General features: G+C 47.6%; 1 protein-coding gene across 2 annotated transcripts in view; it reads right to left on the bottom strand.

Annotated features, from left to right (window-relative positions):
• LOC129381329 (uncharacterized) overlaps window positions 1–19,318 on the bottom strand; it is a 50,531-nt gene that overhangs the window by 28,492 nt on the left and 2,721 nt on the right. For both annotated transcript variants that reach the window (XM_072285501.1, XM_055064074.2), the window contains exon 2: window positions 3,799–3,926. In XM_072285501.1, the coding sequence (XP_072141602.1) occupies window positions 3,799–3,926 (128 nt within the window). The remainder of the gene's footprint in view (window positions 1–3,798; window positions 3,927–19,318) is intronic.

Genomic DNA, 19,318 nt, shown 5'->3' with positions numbered 1-19,318 from the left:
TTTTCTGCTGCGGCTTCTACGACGCGCCGCATGGTGCCGCCACTGCATAGGGTAGCGTCGGCGCATGCAACAATTGTGACTTTATCTGGTCGCCCGTGCTCGCTTGCGCTGACGGGAGTTTCACCTCCTATATGTCTTACTCCGTGGGCGTGGGTAAGAACCGAACTCGTCGCCACTGTTGTAGCGCCAGCTACTCAGCAGCGAAGAACAGACGCATGGGCTGCAACAGATTCAGCCAAGTTTCTGTGCACCTATTAACGGTGCACTGTATCTAGGCCTTCGATTCCCCCGAAGCGCAGCGGTGCACCCTGCAACCCCCGTGCTAGATTGAACGGGATGCAAGGCAATGTGCCGCCGCGGTGCAGTGCACCCTTGAACATTGCCGTGAGCGGGTGCAGCCCGGCAAGCCATAACTGGCATCACTTGCACCTTTTCGTTTGTGGTGGCGTACACCTTTTCTGGGTCGAACAAACCTCCGCTACCCCCACCCCGCGTTGTACGCATTCCATGTGCTTTGTTAACACTCCCTGTACTGTCAGGTCGGGAGACGGTTTTCCATCGTCACGATCATTCTCATACATGTTGGCGGCGGTCTTCAGCTTTTCCTTGGCTGCTTGAAGTTTTTTTTCCACCGCCGTCCGTGTATTACGTTCCATATTTAGCTCATTTTTGAGCTCTACGACCTCTTTCACGAGCTCATCTTGGAAAACCTCTATTTTCTTGGGTCTACCATCGACATCACAGTGTCTGCCGATCGATTCGACTTTCTCTCTGTTCTCATCCTTCCCGTCGTCCACCTTCTGCCCCCCTCCCCCCCTTGCACACTGCCCATTTTACCGTATTTCTTTCCATGTGTTGCACTTAGCTTTTTCTAATGCAAACACCGAAGCTTTCATAGCACGCACCTCAGGAAAAGGTCAATATGAACAGAACCTAAATCTTTAACATGTCGCAAAATAATGATTACCAATGTTTTGAAAGCAATAAATGCCACACGGACTTAAGGTATGACATGTGTTCGCACGTGTTCGAACACCCGGCCACGCTCTCACTGTCCTACCAAGGCAATATTCTTGATACCAATAGGACACACGCTAAAACCACTAACAGCTATTAGTCTTGTCACTTCCAAACTACTAAAACTACTATTTAAAGGCTATAAAGACATAACGTCGCACACGGTTGCACGTGTTGAAGCATGAGGCACGCAGGGACGCTCTGACTATCCTGCAAAACCAGATATACACGAAACAAACCCGTACACACGAAAAAATAAAGAAAAAAAAGAAAATTAGCAAATTTGCTGTTTAAAGCCGGAAAAAGAATCAGCAAATAAAGAAACAGAAGCAAGCTCAAAGCATGCACAAAAAGTTATGTTTTCGTCCCCGCCGCAGAGCCCTGAAAAAACACATCGTCCGCCACAAACGAAACCTCATTGCGACTCGTCGCAAACTCCCAATCTCTCCGATCACCCAATTGGCAAATGGATGGATGGATAGATGCTATGAGCGTCCCCTTCGAAACGGGGTGGTGGGTTGCGCCACCAGGCTCTTGTTATTTGGCCAAATGTCCTACCTACATTTAAATAGAAAAATGAAAAAGAAAGCGGAATTCCCAGTATCAAGCTTTCTTAACCACTATAGGGAACTTTGCTTTTGTACGCCTCCGTTGTCTGTGATCTCCCTGCTTTTCTGCCACCAAACTTTCAAGCCCCTTTACAGGCGCCCAGTGATCCGCGCCATCTACCGAGAGACATCAACCACGACCGAAAAAATTGTCCGCGCGACCCGCGTGCAGACACCTTAGCTGTTCTTCCACCGTGAGTCCGGTCCATACTAGAATATGCCTTAGTTGCCTGGTTACCGCACTATTAATATAATATAAATGAACTTGCAGTGGTATGAGCGAGCGAGCGAAGCAACTTTATCAGGAATCCCTGCCGAACGATTAGCCTTCCCCTGTAAGGGAGGCGTCACCGTGACGCGGCCATGACGTCTTCCCGGCGTGTGGCGCCTCTACTCTGGCCGTGGCCGCACTACTCCCTCATGTCGACCATGCCTGCCCCTCTTTTGGGGTGGCAGTCTCCCTCCGCCTTCGCTCAGTCGTTGCCTTTCGAGGGCCGCCGAGATTTGCTGGACGGCCTGGGCTTGGACCTCGTAACGTAGCACCTCGTTGCGACCTCGAGCCGCTGTGGGATCGTTGTCATTGTTGCGGCATCGTGCGGGTTCTTGGCACAGTCCCAAAGGACGTGAGCTGCAGTGGCTCTTTCCTTTCGGCACACACAACACAGGTCACTCACATAAACACTCCGAGATACGTGCCTCCTCAGCACCTGGGTGAATAACGACCCCCGTCTGAAGTTGTTGGTGCAACACCGCTCCCTTACGGGTCAAGCCCGGATGAGGTGGCGGCGTATTCCTTCTGTCTAGTCTGTACCACTTCACAATTTTGTTGTAGGAGGTACAAAAATAGGACTGCGCCCATATTATGGCAAAGATACAATATCTACTGCGGATATATATATATATATATATATATATATATATCTTTTAACTCTTCATTTCGGCTTTCATATATCTCGGGCTAAGCAGTCGTCAACCCGCAGTTATCATGGACTTACCCTGAAACCAGTTCTTGCTCACACTAACAGATTTAAATGCAGTTTTTTCCGACGTACTATTGACCTATGGAATTCTTTACCTGACAATATCCGTTTCCTCCCATCAAATGAAATTTTCACTGCACTAGCTGGCAATGTAGCCTAATAACATTTGGCCCCCACTGCGGCATGCTTCATAATCATATCGTGGTTTTGGTACGTAAACCCCCACAGAAAGCCCCTTGCCTTTTTCGCCGGCTCACTCAAGGTTGGCGAAGAGGGGAATCGCAAAAGCCGCCTTCTGTGTTGCACTGCAAAGATCGTGCATACACGAGATTGAAATGGCCTTGAAAGGTCGGGTACAGCCGCTTTTGCGAGCTCGTTTTCCGAGCATCTTCCTGGTACAGCTAGCGCAAAACATGTTAGCGGAAATTCACCAAAGGAAGAAGCCACGCAAAACCGAGCGCAATACTTCCAAAATGGCTGTCATTTCCTATGTGCACGGGGTGTCCCATCGATTGAAGAAGGCCGCCGGTAGGGCGGGTGTTTCGGTTGTGTCTGCAGCCCCAGGCAAGCTGAACGCCGCTTGCAGAAGGGTCAACCGAAACACCCCCCCCCCCCCCCCCCCCCCCCCCCACAAAAAAATAAAATAAAGAAGGTTGTGACAAGAAGCATTAGGCACACCTCACCAGCTACATCACTGGAGCCGTTTATGAAAAACCTTTAAATTGGACGTCGTTTGGAAAGTTTCCGGCATCGTAACAAATTTCAAAGACTTCTTTCAAATTCTCGTTGCAACAGCGCGTATCGATGTGATTAAACATATTTACAATATTTCTCTCTTCATAAGACGATCCCAAGATAACTAGCGGAATTATATATATAACTTTGCTGGAAATCCCACACGTTCAATCGGGCCGCGGCTTAGCGATTTTGACGGAGTCGTTATTTTGCGTAATCGCTTCCGAGCTGATTTTGAAAATGATTGAAGGGCTATGTGCCAATGCAATATGCACGTAGGGTCACAGAAGAATGTAGGTGTTTCCTCTAGCTTCCTGGGGGTGCCCCGAGATGGCGGGCCTTCTGCGCGGCCTTTCTGCGCTGTGGCACGGAACCAGTCGCTACAGCTGCTCATTATGAAACGCGGCCACAGCACGCCTCTCTTATAAAACAGGCCTTGTGACTGGAGTGAGACTTACGGACAACGTGCGTGCACACGCATGCTTGTTCCTTGCAGTGCCCGGCCACGCCCTTGTAGCTCTTATTGGCCGCGTACTTTGTTTTGCATTCCTTGTCGCATGTGCTGTCTTCACACTTCGTTGGTGCTCTACAATCAATCAATCAATCAATCAATCAATCAATCAATCAATCAATCAATCAATCAATCAATCAATCAATCAACCAAACAATCATTCAATCAATCAATCAATCAGTCAATCAATCAATCAATCAATCAATCAATCAATCAATCAATGCAACCATGTAGCCGCACTCGAAAAACCATAAAGTAATAGTAGAACAGAATAAGCACATAATGGAGGCGGTTGTTTGTTTATTTGTTTGAAAAACGTAACGGTGATTATAACGCACACTGTTCCATATCAAACTGCAGCTTAATAGTTAATGCTTTGCTTAGAAGTAAAACAAAAAAAAGCCGATAGTAATCGCCTCAAAATGCATTTGAATGTTTATGTCGAAAGTTTAAAACAAGCTTAGAAAAATTCCTTGTTGAATACTGCCTGTTTAAAAGAAGCACCGAAAGAAGAATCAAAATTACAGTTGATAATTTCACTGAAAAGCACGATAGCGAAGGAAATCTAGGGCGGAATTCACTAAGCTACGCTGGTCGTAAGCAATTTCTTAGCCGAAAACTTTTTTTAAGATACGGGCGCAACCGCAGTCGCTGCGCATTTAACTTAAGGCGTCGTATGAGAGCGAGGAGGAAGCAAAGCTCAGATTTAACGACAAGGAATGTACCAATTACCCCGGTCAACCGGTAGCATGATCGCACATCATGCATCTGTAGTTGAGGCTGTATTCTTGCGGCAAATCACTGCATATCCCTATTCGACAGTTTCCTTTTCCGGGCGTCTGCTATATATACAGGGCCGACAAGCGCAATCGCGCTCATACGTTCCCCGCTCCACCATACAGAAGGAAATTCAACAAGAGGGGACACTCGGCAACAACTGGCAACAAACAGGAAACACGTCACGCCTGGTGCCAACTCCATCCGTTAGTTGACGCGAGCATCAGAAAAAAAAAAAAAAGAAGAATGTGAAATGAATTTACAGACAACCATTTATTTTTTTTTATTCTTTCCCACTAAAAATTTAGAAGTTTTGCGTGTAAATGAACTCATATTTTGCGACTTATTGTTCTTGCTTTGCCTAGCAACAAGCTAGCCGCACGCCAGACGCGCGTGCATACGTCATGCACCAGACATGCCACAGGAGCGAGCCAGGCCGGCTGCGCATGTGAAGCTCGCGTTCTCGCGACCCGCCTGTTTTGGATGTAGCCCATTTTTAGGGCTCCCGGCGTTCTTTTGTGTTCCGTCTGCATTACAACACGGCACTGCTGCGCTACTGGACTAAAGCAATGTGAAGAATTTAGTTTGACAGTCTGCGACGCACTTAAAGCACATTTACGCTTACTGCACAAAAGTGAACCTATATAGTGACGCAGTCATCGAAAAACAGCTCCGCCATCCAAGCCTAGTTAATCTGAGTTAATTACTCGTACTGGGAGATGTTTGCGACGCTTTCTATGAGCGCAAGCATTATTATAACTTATTTTGGTAGTTTTTGGGCACGCTCGCCGCACCTGGCTTTGTGACGAAAAGCACCTCGGCAGTGTGACGCAGTTTCGCGTGTAATGAATCTTACCGGGACAAGTTTTGGCGATTTCTCTGACCTCAAACATTATTGTGACTAATTTCGTTACTTTTTGGGGTAGTTTTCAAGCACAGTGGCCGCGCTCGGCGTAGTGGAGCAGTTAGCGAAATGCAGCTCTGCTATGTGCCGCAGTTTCGCGTCTACCGAATCTTACTGGGAGAAGTTCGTGACGCATTCTCTGACCCCAAAAAATTATTGTAATTCATTTCGTAACCTTTTGGGATACTTTTGAGGCACGCTCGCCGCGCCTGGGGTGTGAAGCTGTTAGCAAAAAAGCAAGCCGGCCGTGGTGAATTAGTTATGCGTATACTGAGTTTTAGTGCAACAAGTTTGTGACGCTTTTTATGGCCCTGCAACAACATATACCGTCTTTCGATACTCACGCTTGTCAAAAACGCGACGAGCGATTGCCCAGGCCGATAATGCGGGAGTGTGTTGCTTGCGCCCACAGGACGCGTAAAAGATAACACCGAGGAGCTCAAGCGCTTGACATTTGTATCTTCTGAGCGACTGAAAACAGGCTTTGCACCCACGAATCTGTCTTGAGTGCGACTAGAAGGCATTCTGCGAGCGTCTAACATGGCCTGTGTTGTAGCCACCTCTGTGTACTTGGCGTACCATCGCGTCGACTGAGGCCAAGTTGTTTTGGAAACGCGCAGTCAACCGTGTATTTGTGCTTTTAAAGTACAGGAAATAATGCCTGGGAAGGGAGGGATGCGTGAAAATCGGATGTTTTCTTCAGATTTTATGGCATTGTTTAGGAGGAGTCTATTTGCTACAAAATGTATGAAAAAGTGAATTTATCTGTAATGCCGCTCATTCACCACTTACGCACGCTTCGCCTCTACAGGCAATATTCCTGTTAGGTCAATATACCGAAATGATACATGCTTGCAATTAACTTATTTTCGGCTGGTGGCATCCGGTGGAGCTTCGTACGGCAACGACTGCTGCTTACCTGCATGGTGCCACAACTTTGGGTGAATGCACAAGAAGCCCGGAACGAGCATCTATGTAGAGCAAAATAAACATTTTATCATTTCAGAAGACGTCTTGCGTTTTCTTTATGAAATTGCACGCGACACAAATTCGGTGGAGGCTTGTAAAGATCATTCGCAATCATTTTTACTACATAATAAAACTATCCGCGCCAAGGCCGCGCGTGCTTCAACAGTAGAAGCGAAAAAAAAAAAAATGCCGCGCCGATCAGCGGAGCCGGCGTGGCGTGTACCAACTGGCGTTCTAAACGCGCGCGCCCAAAACCGAAACCGGAAGGTGTTAATACCATCCGCTTGGTGCGCTACAGTCAATTCGGCCGCTGGGCTCTATGGGAGTGTCCGCTCTTGTTGAAATTTCTTTCTCTATGGCTGCACCGTCAAAAGAATGGCAGTGGACGCATCACGCATTTTTCTCACATTTCTGCGAGACGGGACCGATGGACGCATGGTGACATATTTGGCGCAGAAAAGACGCTCAGGCGGGGCACTTGCCGGCCGGGTTCGCCAGCTGGCTAACCCCACCTGCAACAATATCGCCCCCTCTACAACTACCATATTACAAAGCGACTAAATGTGTTTATTTCGATGCTGATTCCGGGAACGAAAAAAAATGTACATAATAAATAGCTCATATGGCCTCAAGCAAGGCGACCAGCACCCGTATGTTCATCGGTATGGTGTGTGATCGCACTGCACGCCGTTGCAGGTGCGGTCCAAATGTTGCGCATAGGCTCAATACCAGCTCCCTCGGCAGCCGGTACCGCCTACATGTATAAGGTGCTGGTCGACGATGGCGTCGAGTGCCAATCGACGACGAAACACGCGCTCCCTTCGCATAGGATCCCTGCCGAGGGCACAGAGAACTATTAAAGCAGCCCTGAAAGAGAAATGCGGGAGGAAGCCGTGGTTACCGACATTCGCAATATTACGATAGAAAACTTCATTACGTAACATCCACATGTGCAAGTTTCGCTGCCTATCACACTTTGACGTCATGCGTATCAGCGTTCATCATTTCTTCTTGGCTTCTCCACAGATGATAAAACCCAATGATGCATCCCAGTAGGTGAAGAGCTTGTTTTGCAAATTCAGGCGGCCGCATTTCGAAAGAGGCGAAAGACACAAAGGCGTATACACTTCAATTTTGGAGACCAGTATTAAATCATAGGTTTGTGAGGTCGGGGCATAGAGCCCCTAACTACGCTATCTGTCACAGCCTTAGTGGCACCTCATAGAAGTCAAGGCTGATCAGTCAACATCCCCACAAAGATCAACGCCAACGATTCCATTAATTTACCAGCCTCATAAGAACACAAGTTAAAGGACATGTCAGAATACTGCAAAGCACCGTACAGGAAGTACATAATGGTTCAACGTTTCAAATCAAATCTGTTCATCAATCTGGCCACACTTACGCACTTAGTTCAGAGCAGTCACTGCACATATAGCACGAGGACAAGGTGGGGGGGGGGGGGGGGGTCCAAAATGCGCGACAGACACCGTTCTGTAAACGTGCGAATGTTGCCTCACAGTACGAAGCTAACTATGGCTCAAAAGCAAAAGTTCGCTCGAATACCAGTCGAATTTTGGATGTTGTAAGATGTCATCTGCGTATATTTATTCTCACTGCAGGATGACGGTCTCTCCCAGCGATCTCTAATTACCCCTGACTTGCGCTAGCTGATTCCAAGTTGCGCCTGCAAATTTGCTTATCTCATCACCTCGCCTAATTTTCTGCCGTCCTCGACAGCGCTGCCATCCTCCGGGCACTCACTTTGTGTTTCAGATGGACCACCGCTTATCTGCCCCACGACTTACGTGGCCTGCTCAGCTCCAATTTTTCCTCTTTATGTTGGCTACCACTAACCCCGCTTTCTCTCTGAAGCACACCGCTCTCTTCCTGTCTCCTAACGTTATGCCTAACATTTTTCGTCCCATCAGAGGTTTGAGTGGTCTTTAACTTGTTCTCAAGCTTCTTCGTTACCTTTCAAGTTTCTGCCCCATATGTCAGTACTGGTAGAGTGCAATGATTGTGCTCTTTTCTATTCAACAACAGCGTTGAGCTCCCGGTCAGTATTTGCTAATGCCAGCCGTATGCGCTCCAACTTATCTTAATTCTTCTGTAAACTTTCTTCTCATGATCACGGTTCCCTATGAGTAACGTAACTAGGTAATCTTACTCCTGCACAAGCTCTATAGGCTGACTCCCGATCATGAATGCTTGTTCCCTTGACAGACTATTCTACATTTTTGTATTCTGCACATTAATTGTCAACCTATTCTCACACTTTCTCGGTTACTAGTCCTCAGTCAATTGTTACAATGTGTCCACAGCGTTGCTGGACAGGACAACGTCGTTGGCAAGCTTAAGGTTGTTGTGATATTCGCCGTTGATTGTCGCTCCTAACCCTTCCCTGTCTAACAGCTTGAATATTTCTTCGAAGCATGCAGTGACTGTAATAAAAAAGATTGTGTAACCTGGCCTCACCGCTTTCTTGATAAGTATTTTTCCACTTTTCTTGCGGATAATTAAACATGTGAAGCCGGAACTATCAATGAGCCAACTTCGTTCCACCAGACAACACATCTTCAAAATGAAGGACCATTTGGTGACGTTATGAATTTTCCCGCAGCGTCAATAATAAAAGCGGTAAAATATGATACGGCATCATTGATAACAAACTTGTTTATAAAATATCGTTGTGAATAATAAGATTCTTTAAAAGGTTTCCAATCGTCGGAGTCTAGTTTCCATCAAGGGGCATAAGGAAGAGAGTCCTGTTGTGCTACTAAGTTTAAAGTGACAGGGACGGTGGTCGCTTCCAAAGGGATCCTTGATGACATTCCGTCGCATGTCATACTGAAAAGAAGTATGGCCGACAGCTATAGATATATTGATGAATACAAGTTGTGTTAGCCATTATAATAGGCCGGCTCCTTGTTATTAAACAGGCATGCATCGGAGGTCAGAAGAAAATTTTATATGACTCGATTCCTCGTGTCACAGCGGGAGTCTTTGCACAGGTTCATGACCACTAGTGGGTAGGGTTCCAGAAGCTGATGTATGAGGTTATAGAAATCTGTTTTTTCGAACTTAATTATTTGTGGGTATATACGTATATACGCAACACACAATAGGCAACTTATTGAAAAAATTCGGCAGCATGTTACACTCTTGTAACATGTGAAGGCGAAAGCCTGCTGCACACTTGGCAATGCATTAAGTTATACGATCGGAGGGTCAGACTTCTTGCAAGTCATAACAAGCCGCAGTATGAAGTACACGTGTGGCGCTTTAGGTTGACCTCCTCAACGACACATGCGAGCACTTAATGAGCTACCTAAAAGTACAGCATGCTTGTCACCAGCAAGTGTTCCAAATGTGTAACACAAGTCGAACACAATTACGTTGCATCCTCTCAGCAGGGGAAAGCCCCACTCGCGGTCTAACGCCTTGCCATGGCCGCTTCGCACGTGCACCTCGTTTCTCACTTGGCGAGCATCCCCGGCTGTAGCGTACTTTCGAGGCCTACCGCCCAATCCGCTAGGCCCCGCGCGAGCGTCCTCCATCGCCGTCTCTCTCGCTTCGGAGTCGACTGTCGGTACAACTAAAACCCTTTGATAATTTGAAAGTAGCGACACTCTCCTTCCCGCGGCACTTTCCTCTTCGATGCTTTCCTCCTCGGCGCTTTCCTTCTCCTTGGCTCCCGCGGACGGGCCACAGCATTCAATGGAGGCGCGTTATTTTGGGTCAGTTGCACGGCCCAGTGGTGTTGAAGATTTTGAGAAATGCTGATAACCACATCGATAATGTTCAAGACAACGTTTATGAGGAGGTTGGTTTTTTCCTAAAGCCGTATGAGCGCGGCATACGGATGTAAAAGGAGCTTTGAGGCGAGTTCGATACTGGAGACAATTTTTCTGCCACATGATGAGATGCTTTACTTTGTGCGTCTGAACTAGTATTGCCTGCGGCACATCCCTCTGCGTGTGGCTTATTAAGCCAAAGCCTTAGATCTCGGTTTCAAGGTCGCGTTGTGAGGTATTCAAGATATCACGTGACGCAAGGAATGCTGGAAGGGAACCAAAGCATACCCAGACGTGTATAAGAGATCATTACTGATTAGCAAAATTAATTAATGATTGATTAGCGATTGCATTCATATGGATTAAGGTGTATTAAGGAGGAATAAGGTGTGTTGAGGAGAATGAAGGTGGCTTAAGGAGGATTAGGGCGGATTAAGGAGGTTGAAGGTGGATTACGGTGGAACACGATGAAATACCTTGCGGTGCCAAACATTATTGCCTGCAGAGTATTTCTTGCATTACTACTTCATGACCACAATCACGATTGATTCCTTCGTAATCAAAGCGCATTGATGCAATGATTTCGGCTCCTGTTAAATCAATAGAAAAAGTCTCCCTAGAGAACAAACCCGCAGAAAGGTGCTTTTAAACATTCGCTATTAAAGCGAAGATTCCCGGCCTCCGCCTAGATGTCGATATCAACAGCAAGCGTGCGCGATCATGTGAACACCCCCCGTACATTTCCTGTATCCACGAGAAAACCAAATAATAATCGTGGCCCACTCATGCGTGCGTGGAAATGCAGTTGAAAGCAAATTCCAAGAATCCAAGGTGTCCTTAGGTATCGCCTAAGGGACGCGAATGCGAAAGCCTTGTAAAGCCTACTGTAATTCACTTTAATCCACCTCCATCAGCCTTCATCCACCCTATTCCACCTTAATCCTCCTAAATCCGCCCTTATCGGTCTTACTTCTCCATCAACCGTCATTCACCTTAATCCACCCTAATCAACCTTAATCCTTTCATTCACCTTAATGCACCCTAATTCTCTTAATTACGCATTAATCAGCGTTCATACACCGTAATCCTCCTTTATACACCCTAATCCACTTTAATTCATCTTAATCTTCCTTCATCCACCTTAATCCTTGTTCATGCACCTTAGTACACACTAATACACCTTAATAAACTTTAATACATGCGCACCCTAATTAACCTTAACCATCCCTACTGCCTTAATTAAATCACTAATGAATGATTAATTAGCTTGGCTAATCAATATTCTCTCATACACGGCTGGACATGGTTTGGGTCGTTTCTGGCCTTCCTGGCTCGCGGGAAATTTTCTGTTCACAAGGTGACCTTGAAACAGATCTAAAGGCTTTCGCATTAAAACCTAAAAAAAAAAAACGCAATGTGGACTAGCTTAGCGCTCATCACCTGCAATACTACGGGTATACTTGCCCCTAATTTTTTCGGGGCCTGCATTGATTGTATGACTGACGCACACATCGACGTAAGCTGAAAATAATAGCTCCTCTACAAGCCGCTATTTTAATTTCCAGTAAAACAGGCAACGTATTCTAACAATAACGGAAAGTGCGATCGAGAGGCTGTATCATCGCTCAGAATTCTTCACAGTGGGCAAAAACCTGCAGTGCTGCATTTCCGACTGAATAACAAGAGTTGGCGACGTGAGAGGTGACGAAGTCCCACCGGAATATTAAGCATACTGAGGCAACCCCATTTTTATGTGACGTACAAATTGCCGCAGCAATAACGCTAGTGAGCAGGCCGGGAGAATTAAAAAAAAATGAAGCATTATAGGGGATGCTTTATTACGAGCAATAAGAAAGACGCCTCACCTCGCAAACAACGTTGCTCTTTATCGGAACAAAGTTATTTCGGACAATGTTATGCAGCCACTGCTTCCTGCGCAAGCTTTCCTTGTGGTATCACAAATATTGCATAACCGTCGTTAGGCTTCTTGCGGCAGTTATATGCGCAATAGCACGGCATAGCGCTAGCACAAAGAGCAGGAAACACAGTGTGCAACGTTCGCTACACCGAGCTAAGGCGCCGAGCCAGCCGAGCTGAGGAGAAAAATGGCGCGGACGAAAAAAAAAACACAAGCAAAACGCAAGATCCGACAGGGAGACCAATCGTCGTGCAGAAAAACGGGCGCAAGACCGCTTCCCGCAGTGGGGACGCGCTAGGGACGAGGAGGTCGCACGGCGGCGGCAGAGTTCCCAAAGAGTGGTGGTACTTTCAAATTATCTAGGGGCTTTAGACCAAACCGCCGCCGCCACCACGTGACGCCAGCGACGGAACATCCGTTTTTCTGCCTGCGCGCGCCGCGCGTTCCCATCTCCTCCCGCCACTCGCTCGAAGAAGGTCACGTGTTGTCTTTTTTTTTTCTTGCACCACTCGACTGGACGCCGCGTTTTTTCAAGGCCAGCGTGCAACGAGCCACTTTAGGCTTCGGCCTCAAAATCATTGCTCGTACTGACATTGCAAGGGGCGAACGAAGGCTACATGTTAACAAGGTGCAGATTTGTTGCAACGATTGCTACACCGCCGGACGAGGCGTTGACATCGTCATGGTCTTTTCGGAAGGTGGCGCATTGCAAAAAAAAATATATTGTGTGTGTAGGTGTCAGATGTTTCTTGAACGCACGTAACTCTGTATTATCTTCACGTAGGAGTTCTTTAACGACGTCGACAGTGTGGACAATTACATTAATTAAATTATGTGGTTTTACGTGCCAAAACAACTTTCTGATTATGAGGCACGCCGCAGTGGAGGACTCCAGGAATTTCGACCACCTGGGGTTCTTTAGCGTGCAGCTACATCTAAGTACACGGGTGTTTTCGCATTTCGCCCCCATCGAAATGCGGACGCCGTGGCCGGAATTCGATCCCGCGATCTCGTGCTCCGCAGCTCAGCACCATAGCCACTGACCAACCACGGCGGGTTCAGTGTGGACAAGACCTCCGACGTTCCAGTGTAATATTTGTTTATCTATAGTCAAGGTGTTTTGTGCTGTGTAATTAAGAAAGGAAAACTATGTTAGCCCAACGGGCCCTTTTCAGGCCCCGTCATATCGGGTTTGTCTTGGCGCCCTCCAGGGAGCTGCGCCGATCTGTCGGCGTCTGGAGCACCGATGCAATAGGTGATGTTTCCATCGCGTCCGCCGAGGCACTGGATGCCCGCTCGCGAGGGACGCTCGCAGGTGTTTTGGGCCTTTCTTTTCGAGCAGAAAAGCCAGAGCTCGCAGGCACGAAGGCTTGCTCGCTCTTCTTGCTAGGTGACGGTGCAGCGCAGGCTGCTTCCGCTTCGGGGGCTGATCACGCTACTGCCGGTCCACTCTGCGTGGTCTGAACTGTCTCCGAGAACAGTTGTGGCAATGGCCTATCCGGTGACACACCGGCTTGCGAAGTTCCCTGCACAAATGAGAGCCGCTTGTGCACCTATTTAAAACAAAACGATTTTTTTCCCACAATTGTGACCTCCTTTTCCTTCTTCCATCAAGGACAAGACGTAGTATTGCCGGGTGCTTACCGTCGCAGTTTGCGCAGTAGTTCCTGTCATGGCAGTTGTCGGCAGGATGTCCGTGCGAAGCGCTTTGCACAGGTAAGGCGGTCTCTGCAGCTGTGAGAGACATGGCCGAATCGTTGGCACTTGAAGCATGCACCGGCGTGGGTTGGGTATGTAGCGTCTAACATGAATTTCCGCATAGCCTGTTTCTATGTATTAGGGTAGTGTGCTGGTGCCGAAAGTAAAGATGATGTATTAGTAGGGATTCCTTTGTCATCTCGCTTGATTCTAATCCTCTCTACATTTGTCAGATGGTATTCCTTCCAGCCCTCAAGGAGCTCTGACTCATTCAAGCCTACAAGATCTTGATCAGATACGACACCACGTAGGCTGTTGAGCGAACGATGCCGGCTTATCATCATTTGAGTGTTTCCAAGTTCAACAAGTTCAGACAACTTCTGGTACTGATGTTTGTCACTGAATTCGAGTAAGAAATCACCACTGGTAACTTTCGTGACCTTGTAACCGGGGCGTAGCTTTCAGTCAGACACTCCGCAATACCAAATGGTGATATTATTCTTGCAGTCTTTTCAATATTTTCGCAGTGTAGGGCGTGGTACTTTGGAAAGATCTCTTTGGGCTGGATGAAAAAATAAGTCATCGCTGCGCCCTCTTTTCCAAAAAGGACGATCAGGCAGTTCGGGAAAGAGCTCAAAGTCTCAAGAATTGAATTTATTTTGGCAGTTATGACAGCGGCCTGCCACCGAGTACAACAGGGAGACGCTACGAGAGTAGAAAGAATCGTGGACGCTGTTGTAAATAGCTCCTATTGCCTAATATATCCAAGGTTCGACTGACTACACCAGGTTAACTCTTGCTGCCTGGAAGGTCGGACGTAAAAGGAAGTGCGAAGAAGAAAGGGAAGATTGAAAGTCAGAGATAAAGACGAAGGTTGGAGAAAGAGGCAAAAAAGTCAACTTATGCATTCCGCCGCGTAGGTCAGTTCAGGGGCGCCGTCTACGTGAAGTGGAGCCTAAAGCTGTGTGTTGCCACCGCCGAGGGGCCTGAAGGTCCTAACAGTCGGGATTGGCTCCAACCTCCAGCATTCCCCTTTTCCCAGACATGGTTAAGCCACGCACGGTTAAACGAGGGGGGATCCAACCCGCATGTGCTCAGATCCCTGGTGTCACAAGACACCAAACACTGGTTGACACAGATGCCCTTACGGCGTCCTAGCACCTAGGTGTTAAGGAAAGTAAAGCCGCCTATATCACTCATGTACCAGGTTGCTTGCGCAACGCAGAATCATTTGTCAGGACATGCTGCATATTTCAGCGTGTTGGCAAGCCAGTGGGCAGTCGAAAGCGTCAATTAAGCTAGTAATAATCACTACGCAGCCCTATCGCGTACTCGAAACGTGTAATGCGTAAATCACCAAAATGGCAGGTGGAACAGGGTGAAGTGACCATCTGTGACTAGAAGAATAAAAAATCGGAGGACCCCTAAGCACTTCTGAGGAGTTTTGAATGCGAAAGCATTAATATCCAATTGAACGACGCTGAGCGATCTTTCAGGCTATGAACTCCTCGCGGGCAAGCGAGCGCGTTAAGACGCTTGGCCAACACCTCCTAGATAGCATAAGGCCGATGCACTTCGATCTGTGACGTCATGCTACCTTGCCCGCCTGCGATATAGAATCTAATGAGGGCGCTCCGGACTAAGCTACGGTGATTTTGACTTCACAGCCTTGGTCATGCCAGGCTTCGCAATGGAAATTTCGATCCAAGTAACATGACACCACAAAGAGTGTACAGACGTGCGAACTGGGAGGCGTTGTCTTGGCGCGTTCTAACGCGACAGCGTTAAGGAGCTCGTGTCGCAGAAAAGCCGGTGTCCTCGGCGTTGGCCGTGAGCGATAAATCCCAGAAGCCACTTCATAAATAAAAAAAAACATCTTGCAAGATGGGCGGGTGGGATCGAACCAGGGTCTCCGGAGTGTGAGACGGAGACGCTACCACTCAGCCACGAGTTCGTTCCTTCAAAACAGGACAAAATTGCGTCTAGTGAATGCGGTGTTCCCTTAGAAACGTGCCGTAGAAAGTTATACTGCGGTGTATATCGGTAATTATGACCATGTAACCTACAGAAGTCGCAGTTTCACGAGTAGCAAAGTACGTTTCCGCTACATTTCTTCTGCACTCTGCGCACAACCAGAGCCATCTTGCGGCAAACACAGAAGACCCCCTCCTCGCAATGTACGGCGCTGCCCCGACACGTGGCGCGCCACTCGCCCCATGATCGCGTCCGCCTTCATGGCGTGTCGGGGCCCGGCTATCTGTGCCGATCGCGACGTTTGGTTGGCGTAGCGCGTTTGAGTAGCCGGTGCGAAGGGGTGCGATAACGCTATCGTGTTCCACTCTTGAAGGCGAAGCTTAAGCGTCCTCCAATTTTTGACTTAGCCTTACCGAGGCGCAGTTAGAACGGACAAGGAACGAGAAACGGAACGAGCGGACAAGGAACGAGCGGATAACACATGCTTCCGAGAGCGAGAGCGACCGCGATGTGGAGTCGCGGCGATGACCTCACCCCTCACGTGACACCTGGTGCGCTATCGGGCAGCAGGTGTTCCCTTTCGCCCGCTCTTCTCCATTGAGGCGCTCTCCCGATATGGCGCCGCAGCCACAGGAAATTTAGGTGCCGTTTTTCGCTTGTCCAGGCGACAGACGCCGGCTTTCTTGCTCAATGAGCCATTTGATGCTCTCCCATAAAAAAAAGAATGCCTTTAGAGCCCTGACGAGCGCATTAAGAAGCGCACCTGTACCAAGATCACCAGGCTGCACTAAATAAAAAGTTCGGGATGCTAGCGAGCGAGGCATGTTCGTTGCACTGTGTCGAACAAAGGATGGAGATGGGGAGCACGCACTTCTTTATTTATGCAGCTCGTGAGCTGAGTAAGCGCAAACAGGCTCACAGCGCTACCGAAAAAATTGACAGTCACTTTAGCATACGTGAAAGAGGGTGAAGGCGAAAGCCTGAGCCCTGAAGTGACATTCATTATGTTACTTGATATTCTCATTCGAATGCCTTGTTACTTCTTATTATTTTCTCCCACCAAACTTCGTGGGTTCACGAGTGCATTTATTGACGCTACCTTAATTAACCATGTCTTAATTAACTTCACCCGAATTAACACAAGAGGCCGCGGATTCGACTTCCACATAACGTAATATCCCGAGAGATGCCCCACCCCCGAAAGATAACCCACCCATGACTAAGCTCCCGGCTTTATTGAAAGTTTCCCACATCAAATTTACCCCCCCTCCCCACCGAAAGTTAGCCGATCTTATATTTTTCACTATATTCTTTCGATTTTATGTGGGCTATCTCTCGAGATTTTACGGTAATCTCGAGGGTTCCACTCCCACCGAATGTCGTGGGTCGAAGTGCCTGAATTAACTCTATCTTAGTTTGCCTTTTTTTGGCACGATGAGCGGCATCGGAGCCAGCTGTGGAAGAAGACGACGAACGCGCGAGCAGTCGCACGCGCACGACACACTTTCCAGACCAACGGGGGGGGGGGGGGGGGGGGGGTGAACCACAAAAGGCTTCGCCTTAAAAGACTGCACGTGCCTTGTGGGGGTTATTCAGAAGCTGTCATGCTTCCGGGATCGAGATTCACCGCCGAGACGGATTACTGCCCTCTCAAATGGACACACACAACGGCTTAAAAAAATGGCCACTTTCTCCTCCGGACAGTCAACTTGCAGCAATAATTGTTCTGCGTACGTTGGCAAAAGGGGAATCGTAACGTTATTGCTGATGGCTTAAGTCGATGACCCCTGAATCAGCGTCAACAATTCTGATTCCGTTTGTCTGTTTTCATTTATGACGCAAGATTTCGAATTCCTTTCTTTTGCTTTGCCATATTCAGTGAGAATATGTTCTTTCGTATCCAAAATTTATGATGGTCTTTTTAGCGCTGATATGTTACTTTGATGAGCTTTGCTGTTAAAACGGGGATAGTAGGCCTGGTGGAGAAAGGTGACAATGTGTGTCGCTTGCTGGATGACGCCTGCGTTTTCAGTTAGTTTCTTACTGACGCTTGCTGTGAACCAGAAACTGCGGCTCAACCTCACGAGTGAATTTCGCAGACTTTAGGACGTGGAACCGAGCATCACGGAAGAACTTCTTGGACTGTTTGCCTATCTCAAGAAAGTTGAAGGACAACCGCCAGATTCAGGGAGCGTACGTCAGCGCCGTCCCTCTGGACAATGGTGGGACAACCGGCGGGACAACCTATTACGCGTCGCTTCCGGGACGAACAATAGTACCGTTTAGTCAAAAATGACGCAAAGAGCTTCACAAGATCGCGTGGACAGTGGAGACACCACGGATGCTTCAAAAAGTCTAAATAAGTCGCGCGTTTCCAGCGGTGGACGACACAATCAGTTATCTGTTTGAAAACAACAGCAGTAACAACAAAAAAGATCCGATTTAATATGCGTGAGCTAATGTGCAAAGATAATTTCTAGGTAGTAGCGATAAGAAGACTACAGTGATAAAAATACATAAAGAAAGAGAGAGAGAGATTCTAAAGGTGTAAAACATGGCCGCCGCGCCGACCATAATACGACTGAAGCTTTTAACGAAACTACAGCACGTTTTGGCCTTCGCACGGGCGCCTTGTTCACAACTGTCAGCGCTCAAAACTGTGGTTTTATTGTGGTGAGCGCAGGGTCCATTTTTCACCTTTTGCAATGTTTCGCTCCCACCAGACAGGTTTACATCGAACGTTGAACTTCGTAGAGAGAGAGAAAGATGCGCAGAGGAAAAAAGATCTGTACTGTCATAATGTCTTTAGACTCTCCAAAGGAGGAGAGAAGACTGCGGTGGTAAAGAAAAAAGTAGTAAAGAAATACTTGAATAAAAAAATGGACAGACCAGTGAGCATGACTCTGGCCCTGGAGTCATGCGCTCTACTTATCGCATCTTGGAGGCGGGGCGCGGACCTCTCAGTGGCGCCACTGGATGGCGCAACGTGTACAGAGCGAAGTGCGAGAGCGGATTCCAGCTGCAGTAAACGCCTCATACATGACAAGTTCGGCGGTGACTATCAGGTGGGTGGCTACATTGCTTTATTGCTAATCGCGTTAACGTTGAGATTCGCCGTGACATGGGTTCCGTCGGGATTTTTTTTCTTGACATTTCCCAATTTTCCTAAGTTCTTGTAAAATAAATTACAAGCCTTAGTCAAAAATATGATTTCATCAATAAAATTTTACTTTCACATAGAAGAGGCTACTGAAATTGGTTCAGAGGCTGCCTGATAAGAGCACTTCTCTATTTCACCTACATTCTAATAAGGAGAGGCCATCCCCGTAGAAATGCCTCAGTCAAAGACCACCTCGAACGTTGTTCTAGAGATGGGTGATGTTACACCCTGGACCAATTTAGCGTTACATATACTTGAAATTATGGGATT

The sequence above is a fragment of the Dermacentor andersoni genome, chromosome 1 (genome assembly GCF_023375885.2).
Source record: "Dermacentor andersoni chromosome 1, qqDerAnde1_hic_scaffold, whole genome shotgun sequence".
In the NCBI taxonomy this organism is placed as follows: Eukaryota; Metazoa; Arthropoda; class Arachnida; order Ixodida; family Ixodidae; genus Dermacentor; species Dermacentor andersoni.
The sequence above is the reverse complement of the archived record's forward strand: the minus strand, read 5'-3'. Positions and strand labels throughout refer to the sequence as shown.